The sequence below is a fragment of the Schistocerca gregaria genome, chromosome 4, assembly GCF_023897955.1.
Source record: "Schistocerca gregaria isolate iqSchGreg1 chromosome 4, iqSchGreg1.2, whole genome shotgun sequence".
In the NCBI taxonomy this organism is placed as follows: Eukaryota; Metazoa; Arthropoda; class Insecta; order Orthoptera; family Acrididae; genus Schistocerca; species Schistocerca gregaria.
In genome coordinates, this window is record NC_064923.1 from 716,483,944 (window position 1) to 716,504,625 (window position 20,682).

Sequence of the window (20,682 nt, forward strand, 5' to 3'; positions counted from 1 at the left end):
AAACCGGTGATGTTGTGGACTCATGGACTCAATAATAAAGTGTGATCAAAATGGAAAACCTATATAAATAAACGACACTTGACGCGTGTATGTAAGATCATTACTTGAGACCGACTCGACCAATTTCGTTGGCGTGTGTGTGTGTGTGTGTGTGTGTGTGTGTGTGTGTGTGTGTGTGTTTTCTTAACTGTTAATGGTAATTGTATTTTTGGTATGGAAAACGAAACTAAAAAAATGCGTTCACATTGACAATTTGCTGTCACATGTTTTCATAAGAAAAAAATTAGTTTCGGAGATAAGTTGTTACCTAAAATCTCGGAAAGCTATTGACAGACTTACTACATATTTTTACACGACGCTCTACCTAGCGTTCGCACGGTTATAGGCTATACAATTTAGTAATACATGTAATATATGCTGTTTGAAATTCTGAAGTTGGCAGCGGTCAAATATGGGGAGCGAAAGGCAATTTACAATTTGTACAGAAACCAGATGGCAGTTATAAGAGTCGAGGGACATGAAAGGGAAGCAGTGGTTGGGAAGGGAGTGATACAGGGTTGTAGCCTATCCCTGATGTTATTCAATTTTCAATCTATATATTGAGCAAGCAGTAAAGAAAACTAAAGAAAAATCTTGAGTAGGAATTACAATCAATGGAGAAGATATAAAAACTTTGAGGTTTGCCGATGACATTGTAATTCTGTCAGAGACAGCAAAGGAATGGGAAGAGTAGTTGGGGGAATGGACAGTGTCTTCAAATGAGGATATGAGATGAACATCAACAAGAGCAAAACGAGGATAAACCAGATGGCAGTTATAAGAGTCGAGGGACATGAAAGGGAAGCAGTGGTTGGGAAGGGAGTGATACAGGGTTGTAGCCTATCCCTGATGTTATTCAATTTTCAATCTATATATTGAGCAAGCAGTAAAGAAAACTAAAGAAAAATCTTGAGTAGGAATTACAATCAATGGAGAAGATATAAAAACTTTGAGGTTTGCCGATGACATTGTAATTCTGTCAGAGACAGCAAAGGAATGGGAAGAGTAGTTGGGGGAATGGACAGTGTCTTCAAATGAGGATATGAGATGAACATCAACAAGAGCAAAACGAGGATAATGGACTGTAGTCTAATTAAAACGGGTGACGCAGAGGGAATCAGATCTGTTTAAAAAATCTAAACAAAAAATAGGAATGTAACAATAATAGGTCCAGCTTGGTTGGAGACGAAGTCTATAGAAAACCATCTAGCAGCATGCAACATTTAAAGTAGACAATGAGTTTTGCTATTTGGGAAGAAAAATAACTGATGATGGTCGAAGTAGAAAAGATATAAAATGTAGACTGTGTAACGTTCCCTCTTTCTGTTTTTTTAGGTTTGATTTGTTTGATTGTTATTCTTTATTTCTATTATTCGGAATCTTTTTTTTTAATTGAGCCTGAAACTTACGTAATAAATACTTCGCGTGAAGTACTATTTGCAGCATAAACAAAAATTAATTTCGGAAATGTAATCCACTGAATATTAAAAGTAAAGCTTTTGAACAACGCGCGTGACTGACTAGATACATTCAGAGGGTACGTACATTCGCGTGCGAGTGGTTGCAGTCTGATGAGAAATTTTCATTGTGAAATAATTTCGTCGTAACACACTCGGAGATTGCGAACGTACATTCAGAGTAGAGGCACGTACGTTCCATCATTCCCCGTGGCCTGGGTAAAAGAATGGCAATTATTTAAATGTAAGAGTATTTCTTTTGCATCGGACTAGTATTTTTATAAGAAAAAGAAGATTGCAGGTTCTGAATGTCTCGGCAAAACGAATCGGAAGTAATTTTAGCGGCCACGAAAGGAAAGTAGAGAGCACAATCACGTACCTCTATTGTTGAGCAGCGGCGTTTTGAAGATCTTCGGTTGCATCTAAAACTCGCCTTCTCTGCTTAACATAAATACTCCATAGGCATGGGAATAAGGCTTGTTGTGCGATGAAACTAATATAAAACACATCTTGCGTCTTTTAACTCATTCATTTACCACACACACACACACTAGTAATTAGACAGTACGACATCCCACCAGCCCATCAGAACAAAAAGTAGTCGTTCTTACAAGAAATAAAAAACGAAGGGCGAAATTGTTCCTATGTCTCTCAAAGATAAAAAGTTTACCAGATATTTCTCTGGTGTGTCACTGGAACAATTTTTCAGCACCTCTGCGATTAAATCACAATATTTTCAGTTCCTTTACAGCTGGCAATGGCAAGAAAAGCGTTTCTAAAGCAGAGAAATTTGTGAACATCAAGTATAGATTTAAGGGTCAGGAAGTCTTTTCTAGAAGTATTTGTATGGTGTGTAGCCATGTATGGATGTAAAACATAGACGATAAATAGATTAGACAAGAAGAGAATAGAAGAGTGCTACAGAAGAACGCTGAAAATTATGTGGGTAGAGCACATAACTAATGAGGAAGCACTGAATAGAATTGGGGAGAAGAGGAGATTGTGGCACAACTTGTTTAGAAGAGGGGTCAGTCGATAAGACATTTTCTGAGGCTATTTAGTATTGGAGGTCAGCGTGGAGGATATAATTGGAGAGGGAGACCAAGGGATGCATACACTAAGCAGATTCAGAAGAATGTAGGGTGCAGTAGTTATTTGGTGATGAAGAAGATTGCACATGACAGGATAGATTGGAGGGCTGCATCAAACCAGTCTCTGGACTGAAGACCAAATGGCTCTGAGCACTATGCGACTTAACTTCTGAGGTCATCAGTCACCTAGAACTTAGAACTAATTAAACCTAACTAACCTAAGGACATCACACACATCCATGCCCGAGGCAGGATTCGAACCTGCGACCGTAGCGGTCGCTCGGTTCCAGACTGTAGCGCCTAGAACCGCACGGAAATGTAGGTACTGTTTAATATATAAATGGAAGGGGGTAGTTACCACAAATCACGGAAAGTTCTTGACTTATTTTCTTTCAGTTTTTACACTACGCTCCAGTGAAAATTCGTACGGACATAGGCTATATATTTTCTGTAATGTATTACATCTACATCAACATCTACATCCATACTCCGCAAGCCACCTCACCGTGTGTGGCGGAGGGTACCCTGAGTACCTCTATCGGTTGTCCCTTCTATTCCAGTCTCGTATTGTTCGCGGAAAGAAGGATTGTCGGTATGCTTCTGTGTGGGCTCTAATCTCTCTGATTTTATCCTCATGGTCTCTTCGCGAGATATACGTAGGAGGGAGCAATATACTGCTTGACTCTTCGGTGAATCTATGTTCTCGAAACTTTAACAAAAGCAGAGTCTTCCACAGGATCTTATCTATCATCTCCGTAACGCTTTCGCGATTACTAAATGAACCTGTAACGAAGCGAGCTGCTCTATCGCTTTTATCAACCCTATCTGGTACGCATCCCACATTGCTGACCAGTATTCAAGCAGTGGGCGAACAAGCGTACTGTAACCTACTTCCTTTGTTTTCGGATTGCATTTCCTTAGGATTCTTCCAATGGATCTGAGTCTGGCATCTGCTTTACCGACGATCAACTTTATATGATCATTCCATTTTAAATCACTCCGAATGCGTGCTCCCAGATAATTTATGGAATTAACTGCTTCCAGTTGCTGACCTGCTATTTTGTAGCTAAATGATAAGGGGTCTATCTTTCTATGTATTCGCAGCACATTAGATATACCAATTTATCAAGAAAATATGTTGCTACCAAAAATCTCGGAAAGATGCGACGGATTTACATTTTTACTCGTTACTCTACTGAAATATCAGACGGAAATGGATGTAGAGTGGAGGAAGCAGGAGATGGCGAGAGAGGGGGGGGGGGAGGGAAGAGGAGGAGGTTACCCACAGAGAGATGGGGGAGAAGAGAGAGTGGGAACGGATGAGAAGGTTGGCCGAGAGAGAGGGAGGGAGGCAATGAATTTAGGATGTATGTGCAATTCCAATAGATATTTAGCAATTGCGAAGCATTGCCGGATTCGCTAGTTATTAATAAAATACGAAACTGCGCTAGCCCTACCACCAGTTACATATTTCCTTTGGCAGGCACCTACCTATGCACAAAGTTTCGTTTCACCCCTCACATGAGCAGAGTGCTTGTTAGTTACCTGTTCCATCCAGCGGCAGAGGAGTGTCTTCGGCTCCAAGCGCAGCCTGCTGCTGCAAGTTGAGGAACTGGTTAATGGTGACGGGGCCATTGTAGTGGAGGCTCGGACCGATGCGGACGTCGGACGAGTTGGTGATGTTGACGCTGGAGGGCGGCGGCTGGTTGAGCAGCTCGCTCATCACCAGGTTGACGTGTCCGCCCTTGTCCTCTTCGTCCTCCCCATCTGTCACCAGGCTGCCCTCCTCACTGCTGTTGGAGCCGAACGAGGACAGGGAGAATGCGTCGGCCTTCGAAAACGCGTTCCCTCGCTCTTCCGGGTCTCTCGTCTGGTCATCGTGTGCCATTGTCATTAAAGATGTCGTCGGCAATCCTCAGTTTACCGCAGTTCCATTATGAGAGAACACTCTTTTGCACAGTGTACGCGAAAAAGGCATCACTCCAACGGTATGGTATCACCCAGTTGCACACCGTTACAACTTTCCCTCAAGAGCAGCAAATTTCATCTAATGATTACCGGGACTCTTAACCGCAAGAACAGTCCATTGTCCTTCAGAGATACAGCGCTAATTCAATTGTCAAGAGACTTCCTCTTCGGCTATGTCTTGTTTCGGGTTATTACCTAGTTCTTTGCAGATAACAGCGCTAGTAACTGTTCACAGACTTCAGATCTACTACCCGCGTAAATAATTATGCTCGCATGTAAACAGGGTCGTAACATCAAGCGACAGCTGACAGCCTACACACAGCCAAGTCACACATACTACTGAGTTGCTAATAAGCCGAGCGCATCTGACGGAACTTGCAAGCGAATACTCGGAAATAAAGAATCAATAGGTATGAAGGTCACTACTATCACACGAACAAAGCACAGTGACCGCACAGGTACCAGAAAACACTTCAACACGTTCCTTGCAGCTTATCTACAAGTGCTTTGCCGAATTTACACCATTTCTTGCAGCTGATTTCCTCTACCGCTGAGCAGCAGTCTTGGGCTCACCTGCTGTCAAGTTCAGCCAGCAGCTGAGCTAAGACATACACAAAAATATCCAGTAAAACATGCATGTTGTTGAACATGTATTCAAAAGTAGTTCGCAGGAGTAATACGTCTCGAAGCTGCGACACTTGGCTCACACTGAAACATAAACGCACTGCAACGCGACGCAACAAGTGGGTGTGGCTGTCGATAAAAAAACAGCACTTCCGCTGCGCCCTACATGCGGCTTGTCCCCGGCGCCCGCGACCGCTTTCATCGAAGGTTACAGAGCAACTGACGCGGCCCCAGGCGGCCGCTGTGCTTAGTACAGCTGACTGTCACCAGAGGCGCTGCATGGCGCTCGGACGTTACAGCTCAGTACTTAGCGTTAAGAGGGCTTTCCCAATTACTGCTCTCGTCCTTGGCGGCACTGCTTGGATACATCTTACGATTGTGCACTGAAATCCTACAGCTGGCCGTTTAAGGCCACGAGAAACAAGTAAATTGATTATAGAACGGACAGTGGCAGCAAACATGTCACGCTGTTCATGGTAATGAATATTCTGCTTCCTCTCTAACAGTACACGCCAGTCTAAATATGGGCGCCGGCGGACGGAAGAGTCAAGTGGTAAGGCCGGTATTGCACTACCAAATTCTTTGTGAAAGATTTGATCAAAGATGTGATCAAATATTCCGTCAAATATATTTGACAAAGATCTTTGACGTAGAGCTAGAAGGGGTATTACCCTGTCATCATATTTTTCGTCAAAGTTCAAGATGGCTGACAACAACAACTTGTTATTAACCGCAGCAGTTGCATGTACCACAATTGCACTGTGTGCACATGCGGAAGAGAAGCGGGGGAAAAAAAAGCAAACATACCTTGGTGAAGCCGTGGGTTTTACGACGAACGATAAAAACATTCAACAATACTTGTTACGTGAGCTTATAGTGGAGGACGTCAAATCGTACATCAATTACTTAAGAATGGATGAGCATACATTTCTGTATGAGCTCAGAGAAGTGTATCCTCATATCACAAAGCACAATATTCACTTAAGAACTGCTACATCTGCAGAAGACAGGATCACTGTAATACATTACAGGAGAGGGTTAGGTTAGGTTAGATTAGGTTAGGTTACGTCAGGTCAGATCTCCAATCTTCCTAAACTATTTTTGTATTCAGCGTGCCTCACGTTGTAAAGCGCCTCATCAGCTTCATACATCTCTATTAATTTTGTAGTTGTCAGCATACACCAATTGTATTTACCGGCAATGTTTATTAAAAACACTACAGATGACAATGCAGCGAACAGTGAACAGAAGACAAGCGACTTCTTTGATCAAATCTACAGCGATGTCCTAGATTTGATCAAATATTGGACGACATTTGATAAAGTTCTCTATTACACCATCAAATATCTTTGACAAAGATATTGGACAAAGATATTTGACAAAGAAATTTGATAGTGTAATACTGGCCTAAGACAGAAGTAGTACTAATGAAGGTCTGTTATTAGAGGTTTTGTGTGTGTTTCAGTGTTTATGTGAGTGTGTCATCATGGCTTCATTTAAGCGCAGGCTATCTTCACTAGAGCCTAGGCACCTCACTCTGCAATAAGGCCACACCACATCCTTTCTTCTTGTGCGCCTACCAGTCTTCTGACTGGTTCGATTAGGCCCGCCACGAATTCCTCTCTTTTCCAACCTCTCCATCTCATATTAACACTTCTACCTCTTCTACCTAACGTCCTCAGTTCTTTCTTGGATGTTTTAGTCTCTGTCTTTCCCTACAGTTTTTACTCACTACGGTGTGTACCGACAACTACAAATTTAATAGAGGTGTATAAAGCTGATGAGGCGCTTTATAACGTGAGGCACCCTGAATACAAAAATAGATTAAGAAGATTGGAGATCTGACCTGACCTGACCTAACCTAACCTAACCTAACCCTCTCCTGTAAAAAGGGATCGGAGTGTTACAGTGAGCCTGTCTTCTGCAGATGTAGCAGTTCTTAAGTGAATATTGTGCTTTGTGATATGAGGATACACTTCACTGAGCACATACAGCAATGTATGCTCATCCATTCTTAAGTAAATGATGTGCGACTTGACGTCCTCCACTATAAGCTCACGAACAAGTTTCATTGAATGCTTTTGTTGTGTCGTCGTAAAACCCACGGCTTCACCCAGGTTTGTTTCCTTTTTTTTCCGCTTCTCTTCCGCATGTGCACACAGTGCAATTGTGGTACATGCAACTGCTGCGGTTAATGACAAGTTTTTGTTCAAAAAAAATGGTTCAAATGGCTCTGAGCACTATGCGACTAAACTTCTCAGGTCATCAGTCGCCTAGAACTTAGAACTAATTAAACCTAACTAACCTAAGGGCATCACACACATCCATGCCCGAGGCAGGATTCGAACCTGCGACCGTAGCAGTCGCGCGGTTCCGGACTGCGCGCCTAGAACCGCTAGACCACCGCGGCCGGCTAAGTTTTTGTTGTCAGCCATCTTGAAATTTGACGAAAAATATTATGACAGTGTAATACCCCTTCTAGCGCTACGTCAAAGATCTTTGTCAAATATATTTGACGGAATATTTGATCACATCTTTGATCAAATCGTTGGAAAAGAAATTTGATAGTGTAATACCGGCCTTACTCCCTAATGTCTTACCGCATGTCCTGTCACCCTGTCAGTCAGTATTTCATTCTTCATCGATTCTGTGGATAACCTCATCCCTTATCAGTCCGCCTAATATTCAACAGCCTTCTGTAGCACTACATCTCAAACGCTTCGGTTCTCTTCTTTTCCGTTGTCCCCACACGCCACGAGTCACTACAGTACAATATTGTACCTCAAAAGCACATTTTCGTAAATACCTTCTTCAGCTTAAGACAATGTTTGCTACTAACAGACTTCTCTTGACCAGAATTGCCCTTTTTTACCTGTGTTAATCCGCTTTTTATGTCCATCTATTTCCGTGCGCCGCTTCCAGGATAATAGAATTCCGTAACTACGTTTACTTCGTGGTCATCTTAACGCTAAGTTTATTGCTGTTCTCGTTCTGCTATTCCTTTTCTTTCGTCTTTCTTCGGTATGGTTTCAATCCGTAATCTGTTTATTCCTTCCAATAGAGCCTGTAATTATTCTGCCCTTTCACTGATGGTAACAATGTCATCATCGAATCTTATCATTGGTATTCTGTCCGCCCCCGATAGATGCTGGCACGGTAGCTCTGTGTGTTAGGGCAGAGGATTAGCCGCCCTCTGTAATTAAAAAAAAACTGAGTTAATCGATCAACAACGAACTTAGACAGAGGTCTTACGACGTCCGCCCCGAGCAGACGCAACGAACAAAAGCGAACAAAATGATAAAAAAAAACCAACTGAATGGTCAGCGTGACGGGTTATCAATCCTCTGGGCCCGGGTTCGATTCCCGGCTGGGTGGGGGAATTTTCTCCGCCCAGGGTCTGGCTGTTGTGTAGTTATCATCATCCTAACGTCCTCATCGAATGCAGGTCGCCGAAGTGGCGTCAAATCGAAAGACCGGCACGCGGCGAAAGGTCTGCCCGACGGGAAGCCCTAGCCATACGATTAAATTAAATAAACTTGGTACTCTTTCACCCTGAATTTTAAGTCCGCTCTTGAACCTTTCTTTCATTTCCATCATTGCTTATTCAAGATAGAGACTGAAAGCAGTAGCGAAAGACCACATCCCTGTGTTGTACACTTTTTAATCCGAGCACTTCGTTCTTCGTCTTCCACATCCTATATTTATTCGGTGGCGTAGGTCTCCATATAACGATAAAACACGTAGATGTAATCACTTTGTGTCAGTGTATTCGGCTGATATGAACTGAGTCAACATTCGCCTCTATAAACCCGCACTTCCTTGCGGCAAACATGTGGCACCTCAGATTTAAAAAAAGCCGCTAGGACTTTCGATAGAGTGCTTAGCGGAATTTTATGGGTACGAAACGAGTTAGTTCTTTTGTAACTCATTTCAGAATCCCCAAAACGTCAAAGGTGTTTTCCTAATACCGATACCGCTTCACGAATATGAGTGGTTATGAAATAACGAGACTGCTGCTGTAACAGAATGGCTCTGAGCACTATGGGACTCAACTGCTGTGGTCATTAGTCCCCTAGAACTTAGAACTACTTAAACCTAACTAACCTAAGGACATCACACACATCCATGCCCGAAGCAGGATTCGAACCTGCGACCGTAGCAGTCGCGCGGTTCCGGACTGCGCGCCTAGAACCGCGAGACCACCGCGGCCTGTAACAGAGTAAGAAAGCATACGCCAAAGGTGAGCGACCAATAGCTGTGAAGTGCGAAGCGTTCTCATTTGAATGCGGTTCTCTGGTGCCCGTAGACAAATCAGTGTGGTCGTTATTTTTGTTTTGCCGGATATACACTGAAGCGCTAAAGAAACTGGTATAGGCGTGCGTATTCCAATACACAGATATGTAAACAGGCAGAATACGGCGCTGCGTTCAGCAACGCCTATATGAGACAACAACTGTCTGGCGCAGTTGTTATATCCGTTACTGCTGCTAATGTGGCAGGTTATCAAGATTTAAGTGAGTTTGAACGTGATGTTATAGTCGGCGCAGCAGCGATGGGACACAGCATCTTCGAGTTACCGATGAAGTGGCGATTTTCACGTACGACCATTTCACGAGTTACTGTGAATATCAGGAGTCCGGTAAAACATCAAATCTCTGAGATCGCTACGGCCGGAAAAAGATCCAGTAGGAACGGGACCAAAGAGAATCGGTGAACGTGACAGAACTGCAACCCTTCCGCTAATTGCTGCAGATTTCAATGTTGGGCCATCAACAAGTGTCAGTGTGCGAACCATTCAACGAAACATCATCGATATGGGCTTTGGGAGCCAAAGGACCACTCGTGTACCCTTGATGACTGCACAACACAAAGCGTCACGCCTCCCCTGGGCCGATGAGTCTCGTTTCATATTGTATCGAGACAACTTCATGAAACGATGGACCCTGCATGTCGGGGGGGGGGGGGGGGAGGGGGGGGGACTGTTCAAGGCAGTGGAAGCTCTGCAATGATGTGGGGCGTGTGCAGTGGATTTGATATGGGACCCCTTATAGTCTAGATACGACTGACAGATTACACTTACGTAAGCATCCTGTCTGGTCACCTGCGTCCATTCGTGTCAGTTGTGTAATCCGACTAACTTGGAAAGTTCCAGCAGGACAATGTCACACCCCACACGTCCATAATTGCTACAGAGTGGCTCCAGAAACTCTCTTCTGAGTTTAACACTTCCGCTGGCCACCAAAATCATCAGACACGAACATTATTGACCATATATGGGACGCCTTGCAAAATGCTGTTCAGAAGAGATATCCACCCCCTCGTACTCTTACGGATTTATGGACAGCCCTGCAGGATTCATGGTTCCAGAATGAAATTTTCACTCTGCAGCGGACTGTGCGCTGACATGTAACTTCCTGGAGGTTAGGACTGTGTGCCGGACCGAGACTCGAACTCGGGACCTTTGCCTTTCGCGGGCAAGTGTTCTATTAACTGAGCTATGCAAGCAAGACCTACGCAGGAGAGCTTCTGTAAAGTTTGGAAGGTAGAGACGAGGTACTGACGGAAGTAAAGCTGTGAGGACGGGGCGTGAGTCGTGCTTGGGTGGCTCAGTTGGTAGAGCACTTGCCCGCGAAAGCTAAAGGTCCTGAGTTCAAGTCTCGGTCCGGCACATAGTTCCAATCTGTCAGGAAGTTTCAGGATTCATGGTGCAAATTCCCTCCAGCACTGCTACAGTCCATGCCACGACCTGTTGCGCCACTTCTGCGTGTTCGCGAGGGCCCTGCAGGATATTAGGCAGGTGTACCAGTTTCTTTGGCTCTTCAGTGTATGATAAGTATATTAACAGAGCGATGAATTGTCGTTTCACATGAAACTTGGAAAACTGCCATTGAAATGTGGCTTTTACTAAAAGAAGAATACGGCGAAGGCTGTTTATCACGTACGTCCTACCCCCGTTAAAGTAGTAAATGAGTTTTGCTGTTTGGGAAGCAAAATAACTGATGATGGTCGAAGTAAAGAGGATATAAAATGTAGACTGGCAATGGGAAGGAGAGCGTTTCTGAAGAAGAAAAATTTGTTAACATCTAGTATAGATTTAAGTGTCAGGAAGTCGCTTCTGAAAGTATTTGTATGGAGTGTACAAGCAGTCTAAGGCGCTGCAGTCATGGACTGTGCGGCTGGTCCCTGCGGAGGTTCGAGTTCTCCCTCGGACATGGGTGTGTGTGTTTGTCCTTAGGATAATTTAGGTTAAGTAGTGTGTAAGCTTAGGGACTGATGACCTTAGCAGTTAAGTCCCATAAGATTTCACACACATTTGAACATTTTTGGTTAAGGCGCTTCCAAGATCGCCGAGAAGACGTTGAAGATGACTCACTCCCGTGAGGCCCTTCAAAATCAAAAGCGGATGAACATATGAAAGAAGTAGATAATATTATACGATCTGACCGTCGGCTGAGTATTCAATCGATTGCTGAAATTATAAATTGACAAAGAATGAGTAAGGAAAATTTTACGTAACCAATTTAATATGATCGAACTACAAGAATTTCGTGAAAATGTTTGCCCTGACACTTTGAATACCGTTGAAAATAATCCTAACTTCTTGGGGGAGTGATTATAGGTGACGAATCTTCGTTTTCAAGTTATGATCCAGAAACTAAGGGTCGATCCATGCGTTGGAAGGGGCCAACTTCACCGAGAGCAAAAAAAGCTCAAGATTCAAAATGATTATGATTGTTTTTTCGATGTTCATGGAATTGTGTGTGTTTTCTGGGTTCCTGACGGTCAGACTATTAACCTGCATTACTACCTTGTGTTTCTTGGTCATGGCTTCTGCACCAACGCAGCACACCGGCTGATACCGCATTGTTTGTTAAGAGGTTTCCAAAAAAATGGTTCAAATGGCTTTGAGCACTATGGGACTTAACATCTGTGGTCATCAGTCCCCTAGAACTTAGAACTACTTAAACCTAACCAAACTAAGGACGTCACACACATCCATGCCCGAGGCAGGATTCGAACCTGCGACCGTAGCAGTCGCCCGGTTCCGGACTAAGCGCCTAGAACCAGCAGACCACCGCGGCCGGCAAGAGGTTTCCAGCGAAGTACAGCACCCCACCTTATTTGCCTGACCAAGCACCATTTGACTTTTATCTATTCCCCTGGGTCAAGATTTCAGTCCGTTGAAACAATGAAAGAAAAACGGCAGGCGTCATCAAGGAGCTAACAGAGGAAGATTTCCAGCACTGCGCTTCCATCACTGGAAATTTGCACGGAGCATTGAAGGGAAAGACACGAGCATATTGAAGGCAACAATAACTAAACATGCATGTTTTTTTAAATAAAACGTTAATTTATAGCCATTGTATATACTTGCCGCTTATGGTCATGGGCACAAAGAGCAGCTGCTTAAACTGACCTAAACGCTGTTTTTATGGGTTACAGGAGAGACTGCAAGATATTCCCCTTTACAGCTCGCACCATAGAAGGTCTATAAATCCTAGAAACGACGTCATCATCAACAAACACTGTTCGATATCTACTGCTGGATAAAGCTCATCCTCAGAGTCATCTAGCCTATCTCCATTAAGTAGCCACCACGATTTTTTTTTTTAGTTTCTTGGAATATAAAAAAAATACTTCGGTCCATCTGTCATTCTCCTTGCTGCATGTTCGACGACTTCCCGTCTTCTACAATACTTCCTCTAACGGTAATTCCCAACAACCATATCTACATTGCACACTCAAGCACTGATTTCCCAATTCATCTCTCACTGCCAAACGTCAAAACCGGTGTTATACACTTACTTGTTGTTTCAGACACACTGGAAGTTTATTTTTGACATTTTTTAGTTTGCCAAAAGGATCTGGCCATTTTTATAAAGATGTTTATTTCTTTTGCTGTCCATGCAAACGTTGTCTCCAACCACCGCAAAAACAAACACTCTTCAACTGATTACCTATACCTTTCTTTGGATGTGTTGATGGTATATTATTTTAGAATTATTACAATTTGCTTTCGGACCTAGAGTCTTTTACGAATAAGTTCTTCCATTCGTTGAAACGTATATCCAACAGAGGCAGACAGGACAAAACGAAGGCGATTCATATTTTTTTATGCGACCAACGATAATTTCAGTGAGTATACTGTGGGTTAAGGAAAGCAAGTTGGCATGTAAATAGCTTTTTTAAAGCTTGTGGGTCTAATATCGTGTAAAGCAGATCAGTTACAGCATTGTTCCGATTTTGGGAATTGCCCTCCTTTGTCGAATATTTGTAAATAATTCCTTTGTATTACATTGTTTCTATACCTGTCCCCTTCAATTGGAACAATTGATAATTTTATACACTGGAAAGCATTGCTTGGTGAATCAATAATAGAACATTTCTGAAAAATATTCTAAATCTAAGTAGTATTATTTTAATCGAGTCAACTGTGGGTTCTCTGCGAAAGATTGTATTCTGTATTAACTAAACGACATACATTTTACCTTATCCCACAAAACTTTATTATTTTCGTTGAATCTAGTTGTCGAATTACATGCCCATTTTCTAGCACGAAACTGACCCCAAAGGTAGCAACCATGCAAAGATAAACACTTGTCAGCTTATTAATGTATCGCTTGTCAACTTAAACTATAAAATTTGCCTCTGTTGACCGTTTTGACAATGTTACAGTTGTATTGCACAACCTTACGACATTCATTACGATAACATTTATTCTATGACTAAACACTATGTCATTTTTGGTCTAACTATGTTATGCAGTTTCCCTTTATAAGTAAACTTTCTAAAAGAATTAGTAACATTTTAAAGTCACAGGGCTTCCCTGGTTTTTCGATGCTCACCAGGCATTAGGTAGGTGTGTCTCCACAGGATAAACAACCTGTCATCATGGAAAGTGGGGCTTACAAGATAAGTATTGCTTCATAGGACAGACTGGGCGATCAGTCTATGCTAGGTTCAGAGAACACCACATAACATGATTAAAGAAGCGTAATCCAGAACCAAAGTCCTGCACATAGAGGGAAAGGGTGCAAAGCTCACTCAATTAGAAATATTAGAAGAAAAACAGATGTGTGTATCCCCAAATTTACTACTTAATGAGCAGTCACCAAACCAATTATTCACCCTTTTCAGATAAGTATCTGTAAGCCCATCTTCATACAGATGCTTGAGGGACCTCAGCTGTTCAGTATAAAAAGTCGAATCAAAACACTTTCAGCCAAATAAATTTCCAATTTCATTTGAGCAACCAGTTTCAGCGCTTCATTAAGCCATCTCCAGGTCCCCTGACCGACCTGTAATTAATGTTGAAACATGTACTAGGTATGAAATTTTGCTGCTTCCTTTCTTGAACAGGTAATCACACAAACAGTTTCATCTGTGCATGTAGCTCTATTCGAGTCTATGTTTAATCACAAAGCAAATCTTATCCTAATGAATGTTATGAGGCTGTACAAGACATACCTAATTTTGTTAAAATAGCCAACAGAGATAAACTGTAAAGTTTAAGTTGAGAAATGAAAGATTAAGTAGTTTTCATTTGTTAATCTTTGCATGGTGGACATCTTTGGAAACAGTTGTGTACTGGTAAATGGGTTTAAAGCCCGACACCTAGGTCGTAGAAAAATCATAAAGCTTTGCGAAACGGGGTGGGAGGTGGGGGGGGGGGGGAGGGTTTCGTTTAGTTAATGCACAATTCTGAGTTATTATTATGGATTTTATTTGAGGAGCATTGTTTCAGATCGTATTGGGTGCACAGATCATAAAGTCTCGCTTCCCAACAAAATGTAATATGTCAACAACATTCTGAACAGCAGGACCTAGCTATTTAGATTGTGTTCCAGAATAAGTCAGGACTTAAACCATTTCCCAACTCACAAAGGCGCAATTTTAATTTTTAAATTGCACTTAATACGTTTTGAACATTTTGAACCACTTCACTCAACAAAATGCGCTTTGGTCGAATCATGTTTTTATATAAAATGAACGGAAAACGTTAATTTCAATTTGTAATTTTTATTTTTATGTAACTGAGTCTGTGATGTTGTTTCACTTCATTTGCTTTGCCAGAAACATTTTTTTTCACCAAGTAAAATACTGAGATGCTTACACATTTAAATCTGCCTTCTTTGTGATCACCAGCCGGCTCAAAATTGCTTTAATGTGGATGTCAGTTGAAGTGCCTTAAACGAAATACGTCTCCTCATGTCTCTACTACAGACAGTAAAGCCCAATCAAAGCATAAAAACATGCACATATACAATCCTTCCCACATGTATACCGCATCAATGCACCGGCAGTATAAATTTCGCTGAAAACGATCAGTCGCAAAATACGTCAGGTGTCATTACTTAATGAGCTACTTTCTACCACTGTGTTTTAATTTTTGCAGCTCTAATTATTATTCTGCTTCCTTTAGATCGCTCTCGTAGGGTAAATAGCCCACTACGCTGATGCAAAATGCACAGTCATGTAATTAACACCACACTGGAAGCTGTAAGATGAAAATAGGGGGAACAGTCCACAAACGAGCGAATTGATAACGCAGGCCGGCAAACAAGTGTTGAACGCTTCGAACCGTCGGCTGTGGTGGACATAGTACGATTTGATCCGATTCATGTTTTTCAGCACTAAATTACCACTGGAAAGAATACTTAATGACCCCATCTGATTGAACAGCGTTAAAGAGCATACCACAATTGGCGTGAAATCCCATAAAACTATATTTTGATTTCGGATGCATTTAATGCGCTTCAAAACGATGGTTCTCATTTGGAGTGAACGTAAGTGAAGTCGGCATCGGCTAACTTATGACGTTACTGGACTACTTGTTAATACGTGGTAAACGTGCTAATTCCACGAGAAGTGTGTGTGTATGTGTGTGTGTGTGTGTGTGTGTGTGTGTGTGTGTGTGGAGGGGGAGAGGAGAAGGGGGGGAGAGGAGAAGGGGGGGGGGGGGTGAGATTGTAGAGGCAGACTAAACATGTAGACAATAAGTAAATTCAAATGGACGTGGATTACAGTATTTTTTTCAGAGAGGCTTGCACTAGGTATACTAACGTGGAGAGCGGCATCAAGCCAGTCTTCGAACTGAAGATGACATCAACAATTGCCTTTAATGTCAACTGGTCTGATGAAGTTTAAGCAGATGTGTTTTGGAAGATAAAGTTCTTTGGACTGTTTACGATGCTGCCCAAACTCAACATTCGACTAGGTGAATGCCACCCTCAGTCAGCTTAGGACTGAAGCGAGACAAGTCTTCGTCTACCCAGTTTGGCAATTATGTAGCCTTTCAAACGGAATTACAGAACTCGTATCACTGAAAATTTCCCAAAGACATGTAACAGATCTGAAAGACACTTAGAGGCAGACATACACTGAGGTGACAAAACTCATGGGATATCTCTTAGTATTGTGTCGGGCCTAATTTTGCTTGGCGTAGTGCAGCAGTTCGATGTGGCATGAACTCCACAAGACGTTGGAAGTCCCTGTAGGAATACTGAGCCATGCTGTCTCTATAGTCGTCCATAATTACGGCACTGTTTGCGGTGCAGGAGTTTGTGCACGAACTGACCTCTCGATTATATTCCATAAGTGTTCGATGGAATAAATGTTGGCCGATCCGGGTAGGCATATCATTCGCTCGAATAGTCTAGAATGTTCTTCGAACCAAACAACGAACTGTTGTTGGTCGCTGACATGGCACGCTGTCATCCATAAAAAGTCCATCTTTGTTGAGGAACATGATGTCCATGAATAGCTGCAAATGGCCTCGAAGTCGCAGATCATTACCACTTCCAGTGATTGGTTCATGTCAAGACAGCGCATACCATTGTGGAGCCGCCACCTGCTTGCACAGTACCTTGTTGACAACTTGTGCCCATGGCTTCGTGGGGTCTCACCACCATCCCCTGAAATTGGATCTCATCAGGCCACGCCAAGCTTTTCCAGTCGTCTAGGTTCCAACTGTTATGGTCATGAGCCCAGGAGACGTGCTGCAGGCAATGTCGTGCTGTTAGCAAAGGCATTCGCGCCTCTCCTCTGCTACCATAACCCATTAACGTCAGATTCCGCCGCACTAGATGATACGTTAGTCGTACGTGTCTCGTTTGTTTCTGGTCTTTGTTTCTGCTGTTATTTCACGCATTGTTAGTTTCTGTTGGCACTCACAACTCTACGTAGACGCCGCAGCTGTCGGTCGTTAAGTGAAGGCAGTCGGTTACTGCGTGGTGAGAGGTAATGCGTGGAAACTGGAATTCTCGGCATACTCTTGACACTGCGGATCTCGGAATATTGAATTTGTAAGTAGGCTGTTTAGGTTTTTTTTATTGGTAACGGCGCCGCCACGTAGCGCTCTGTATGAAAATCACTGCCTATGCCGTGTGCAGTCTGTGGCTGGTTGGCATTGTTGTAATACTCGCCATTGTAGTGTTGGGCAGCGGCAGCTGGATGCTAACAGCGCGTAGCGTTGCGCAGTTGGAGGTGAGCCGCCAGCAGTGGTGGACGTGGGGAGAGAGATGGCGGAGTTTTGAAATTTGTAAGAATTGGTGTCATGAACTGCTATATATATTATGACTAGTGAGGTAAATACATTGTTTGTTATCTATTAAAATCTTTCATTTGCTAACTATGCCTATCTGTAGTTAGTGCCTTCAGTAGTTTGAATCTTTTATTTAGCTGGCAGTAGTGGCGCTCGCTGTATTGCAGTAGCTTGAGTAACGAAGATTTTTGTGAGGTAAGTGATTTGTGAAACGTATAGGTTAATGCTAGTCAGGGCCATTCTTTCGAAGGAATTTTTGGAAGTCAGATTGCGTTGCGCTAAAGATATTGTGTGTCAGTTTAGGCACAGTCGTGTATAATTGTCCAAAGAGGACGTTTCACATAGACCAGTCTTGTATAATTGTTCTAAGGGGACGTTTCAAATTCTCTAACGATTTCCGGAATTAAATGTTCCCTGCCCTAGCTCCAACTACCGTTCTGCGCTCAAAGTCTGTTAATTCCCGTCGGGCGCCCATAGTCACGTCGAAAATATTTCCACATGACTCGTCAGAGTACAAATGAGAGCTCCGCCAATGCACTGCCCTTTTACACCTTGTGCACGCGATGCTATCGCCATCTGTATATGTGCACGTCGATATCCCATCACTGTCGTCACCCCAGAGTCAGCGTAAGGTTTGACTATAGACCTCACATATATGCATGCTACTGTTGGCAACACTACACGAAATAAACACAGTCACACGGTGGAAAGCCGCGTTTGAAGTTTTTATGGTATGCTAACAACAGTCGATAGTAGTGTAGTTAAAATAAAAGCTAGGACAAGTGTAGAACAACACGAACACTCATTGCAAGTAATGAAAAATATATACTGAGAAAGAAAGTGCCAGAACAAGATTTGTTAGAAACCTGTAAGTGCAATGGGACAATACTGTATACGTTTCTCAGGAGTCAATAAATAAAAGTGAAACGTTTTCATCAAAGCTTGAACTGTATTTGTTGAAATATTGTTATTATGAACTGAGGATAACAGATCAACAACATTAAAGAATACATATGTAGGCCATATATTTTCAGCTGCTACCTAGCTCTTTGAGAAATTTCCGCCAATCTAGGAATACATCCTATGAAATTTAAAATGAAATAGCAAATTAGGTACAGGACATAACGTGGATTAATAGAATCTAATAAGTAAACATAATTTCTGGCTGTCAAAACTCGTTGTGGTAGCATACAGCAAGGTACTCGAATTGTAACCTTTGAACGTAGGAGTGTGTATTAACCCTGTGGTTCATGACTTTCACTGCAGTAGACAGCCTTTAATGCTCATTTCTCTGGCGTGTTCAGTTAGACATGAGACTGCAAATGCAAGCAGGTCACTGCACTTCTAGCGAGTGCTCACTGCAGTGGACTGTAAGGCTTAAGGACTGACAGAAAAGGCCGAAAAAGCGCCTATTAACAGTTGTCCACTCTAGTGGGCTCTATGCGCCACAGGTTGAGGTTGCAGCGGTTTCTACTGATCATTCGTCAAAACGTATAATCAGACAAAAAATGAAGTTGGCTCCTACTTTTACGCTACATAATAACTTTTTTATGTTTAAATTGTTACTCTGTATGCCAAACACCCATTCTCTGCAGATCATCTTTAAATACTCTACTGGCCATTAAAATTTCTACATCAGGAAGATGACGTCCTACAAACGCGAAATTTAACCGACAGGAAGAAGGTGCTGTGTTGTGCAAATGATTAGCTTTCAGAGCATTCACACAAGGTTGGCGCCGGTGGCGACACCTGCAACGTGCTGACATGAGGCAAGTTTCCAACTGATTTCTCATACACAAACAGCAGTTGACCGGCGTTGCCTGGCGAAACGTTGTTGTGATGCCTCGTGTAAGGAGGAGAAATGCGTACCATCACGTTTACGACGTTGATAAAGGTCGGATTATAGCCTATCGCGATTGCTGTTTATCGTATCGCGACATTGCTGCTCGCGTTGGTCGAGATCCAATGACTGTTAGGAGAATATGGAATCGGTGGGTTCAGGAGGGTAATACGGAACGCCATGCTGGAGCCCAACGGCCTCGTATCACTAGCAGTCTAGATGAAAGGTATCTTATCCGCATGGTTGTAACGGATCGTGCAGCCACCTCTCGATCCCTGAGTCAATAGATGGGGACGTTTCCAAAACAACAACCATCTGCACGAACAGTTCGACGATGTTTGCAGCAGCACGGACTATCAGCTCGGAGACCATGGCTGCGGTTACACTTGACGCTGCAACACAGACAGGAGTGCCTGCGATGGTGTACTCAACGACGAACCTGGGTGCACGAATGACAAAACGTCATTTTTTCGGATGAATCCAGGTTCTGTTTACAGCATCATGATGGTCGCATCCGTGTTTGGCGACATCGCGGTGAACGCACATTGGAAGCGTGTATTCGTCATCGCCATACTGGCGTATCACCCGACGTGATGGTATGGGGTGCCATTGGTTACACGTCTCGGTCACCTCTTGTTCGCATTGACGGCACTTTGAACAGTGGACGTTACATTTCAGATGTGTTACTACCCGTTGCTCTACCCTTCATTCGATCCCTGCGAAACCCTACATTTCAGCTGGATATTCGTGTACGGGCATTTCCGGGTACAGAAAATGTTCGACTGCTGCCCTGGCCAGCACATTCTCCAGATCTCTCACCAACTGAAAACGTCTGGTCAGTGGTGGCCAGTCACTACTCTTGACGAACTGTGGTATCGTGTTGAAGCTGCACGAGCAGCTGTACTTATACACGCCATCCAAGCTCTGTGTGACTCAATTCCTAGGCGTATCAAGGCCGTTACACGGCCAGAGGTGGTTGTTCTGGGTACTGATTTCTCAGGATCTATTCACCTAAATTGCGTGAAAATGTAATCACATGTCAGTTCTAGTATAATATACTCGACCAATGACTACCCGTTTATCATCTGCATTTGTTCTTGGTGTAGCAAGTTTAATGGC

General features: G+C 43.0%; 1 protein-coding gene across 5 annotated transcripts in view; it reads right to left on the bottom strand.

Moving 5' to 3' along the window:
* The window catches only part of LOC126365918 (peptidoglycan-recognition protein LA-like), a 351,809-nt gene that overhangs the window by 161,973 nt on the left and 169,154 nt on the right, over nucleotides 1–20,682 (bottom strand). The window contains exon 1 of one of the 5 annotated variants that reach the window (XM_050008661.1): nucleotides 4,133–5,443. The exons of 3 other annotated variants lie outside the window; for them this stretch is intronic. In XM_050008661.1, coding sequence (XP_049864618.1) covers nucleotides 4,133–4,481 — 349 coding nt within the window. In that variant the 5' untranslated portion in view covers nucleotides 4,482–5,443. Of the gene's footprint in view, nucleotides 1–4,132; nucleotides 5,444–20,682 lie in introns of those variants that run through there. One more of the 5 variants, XM_050008662.1, reaches the window with a different exon arrangement.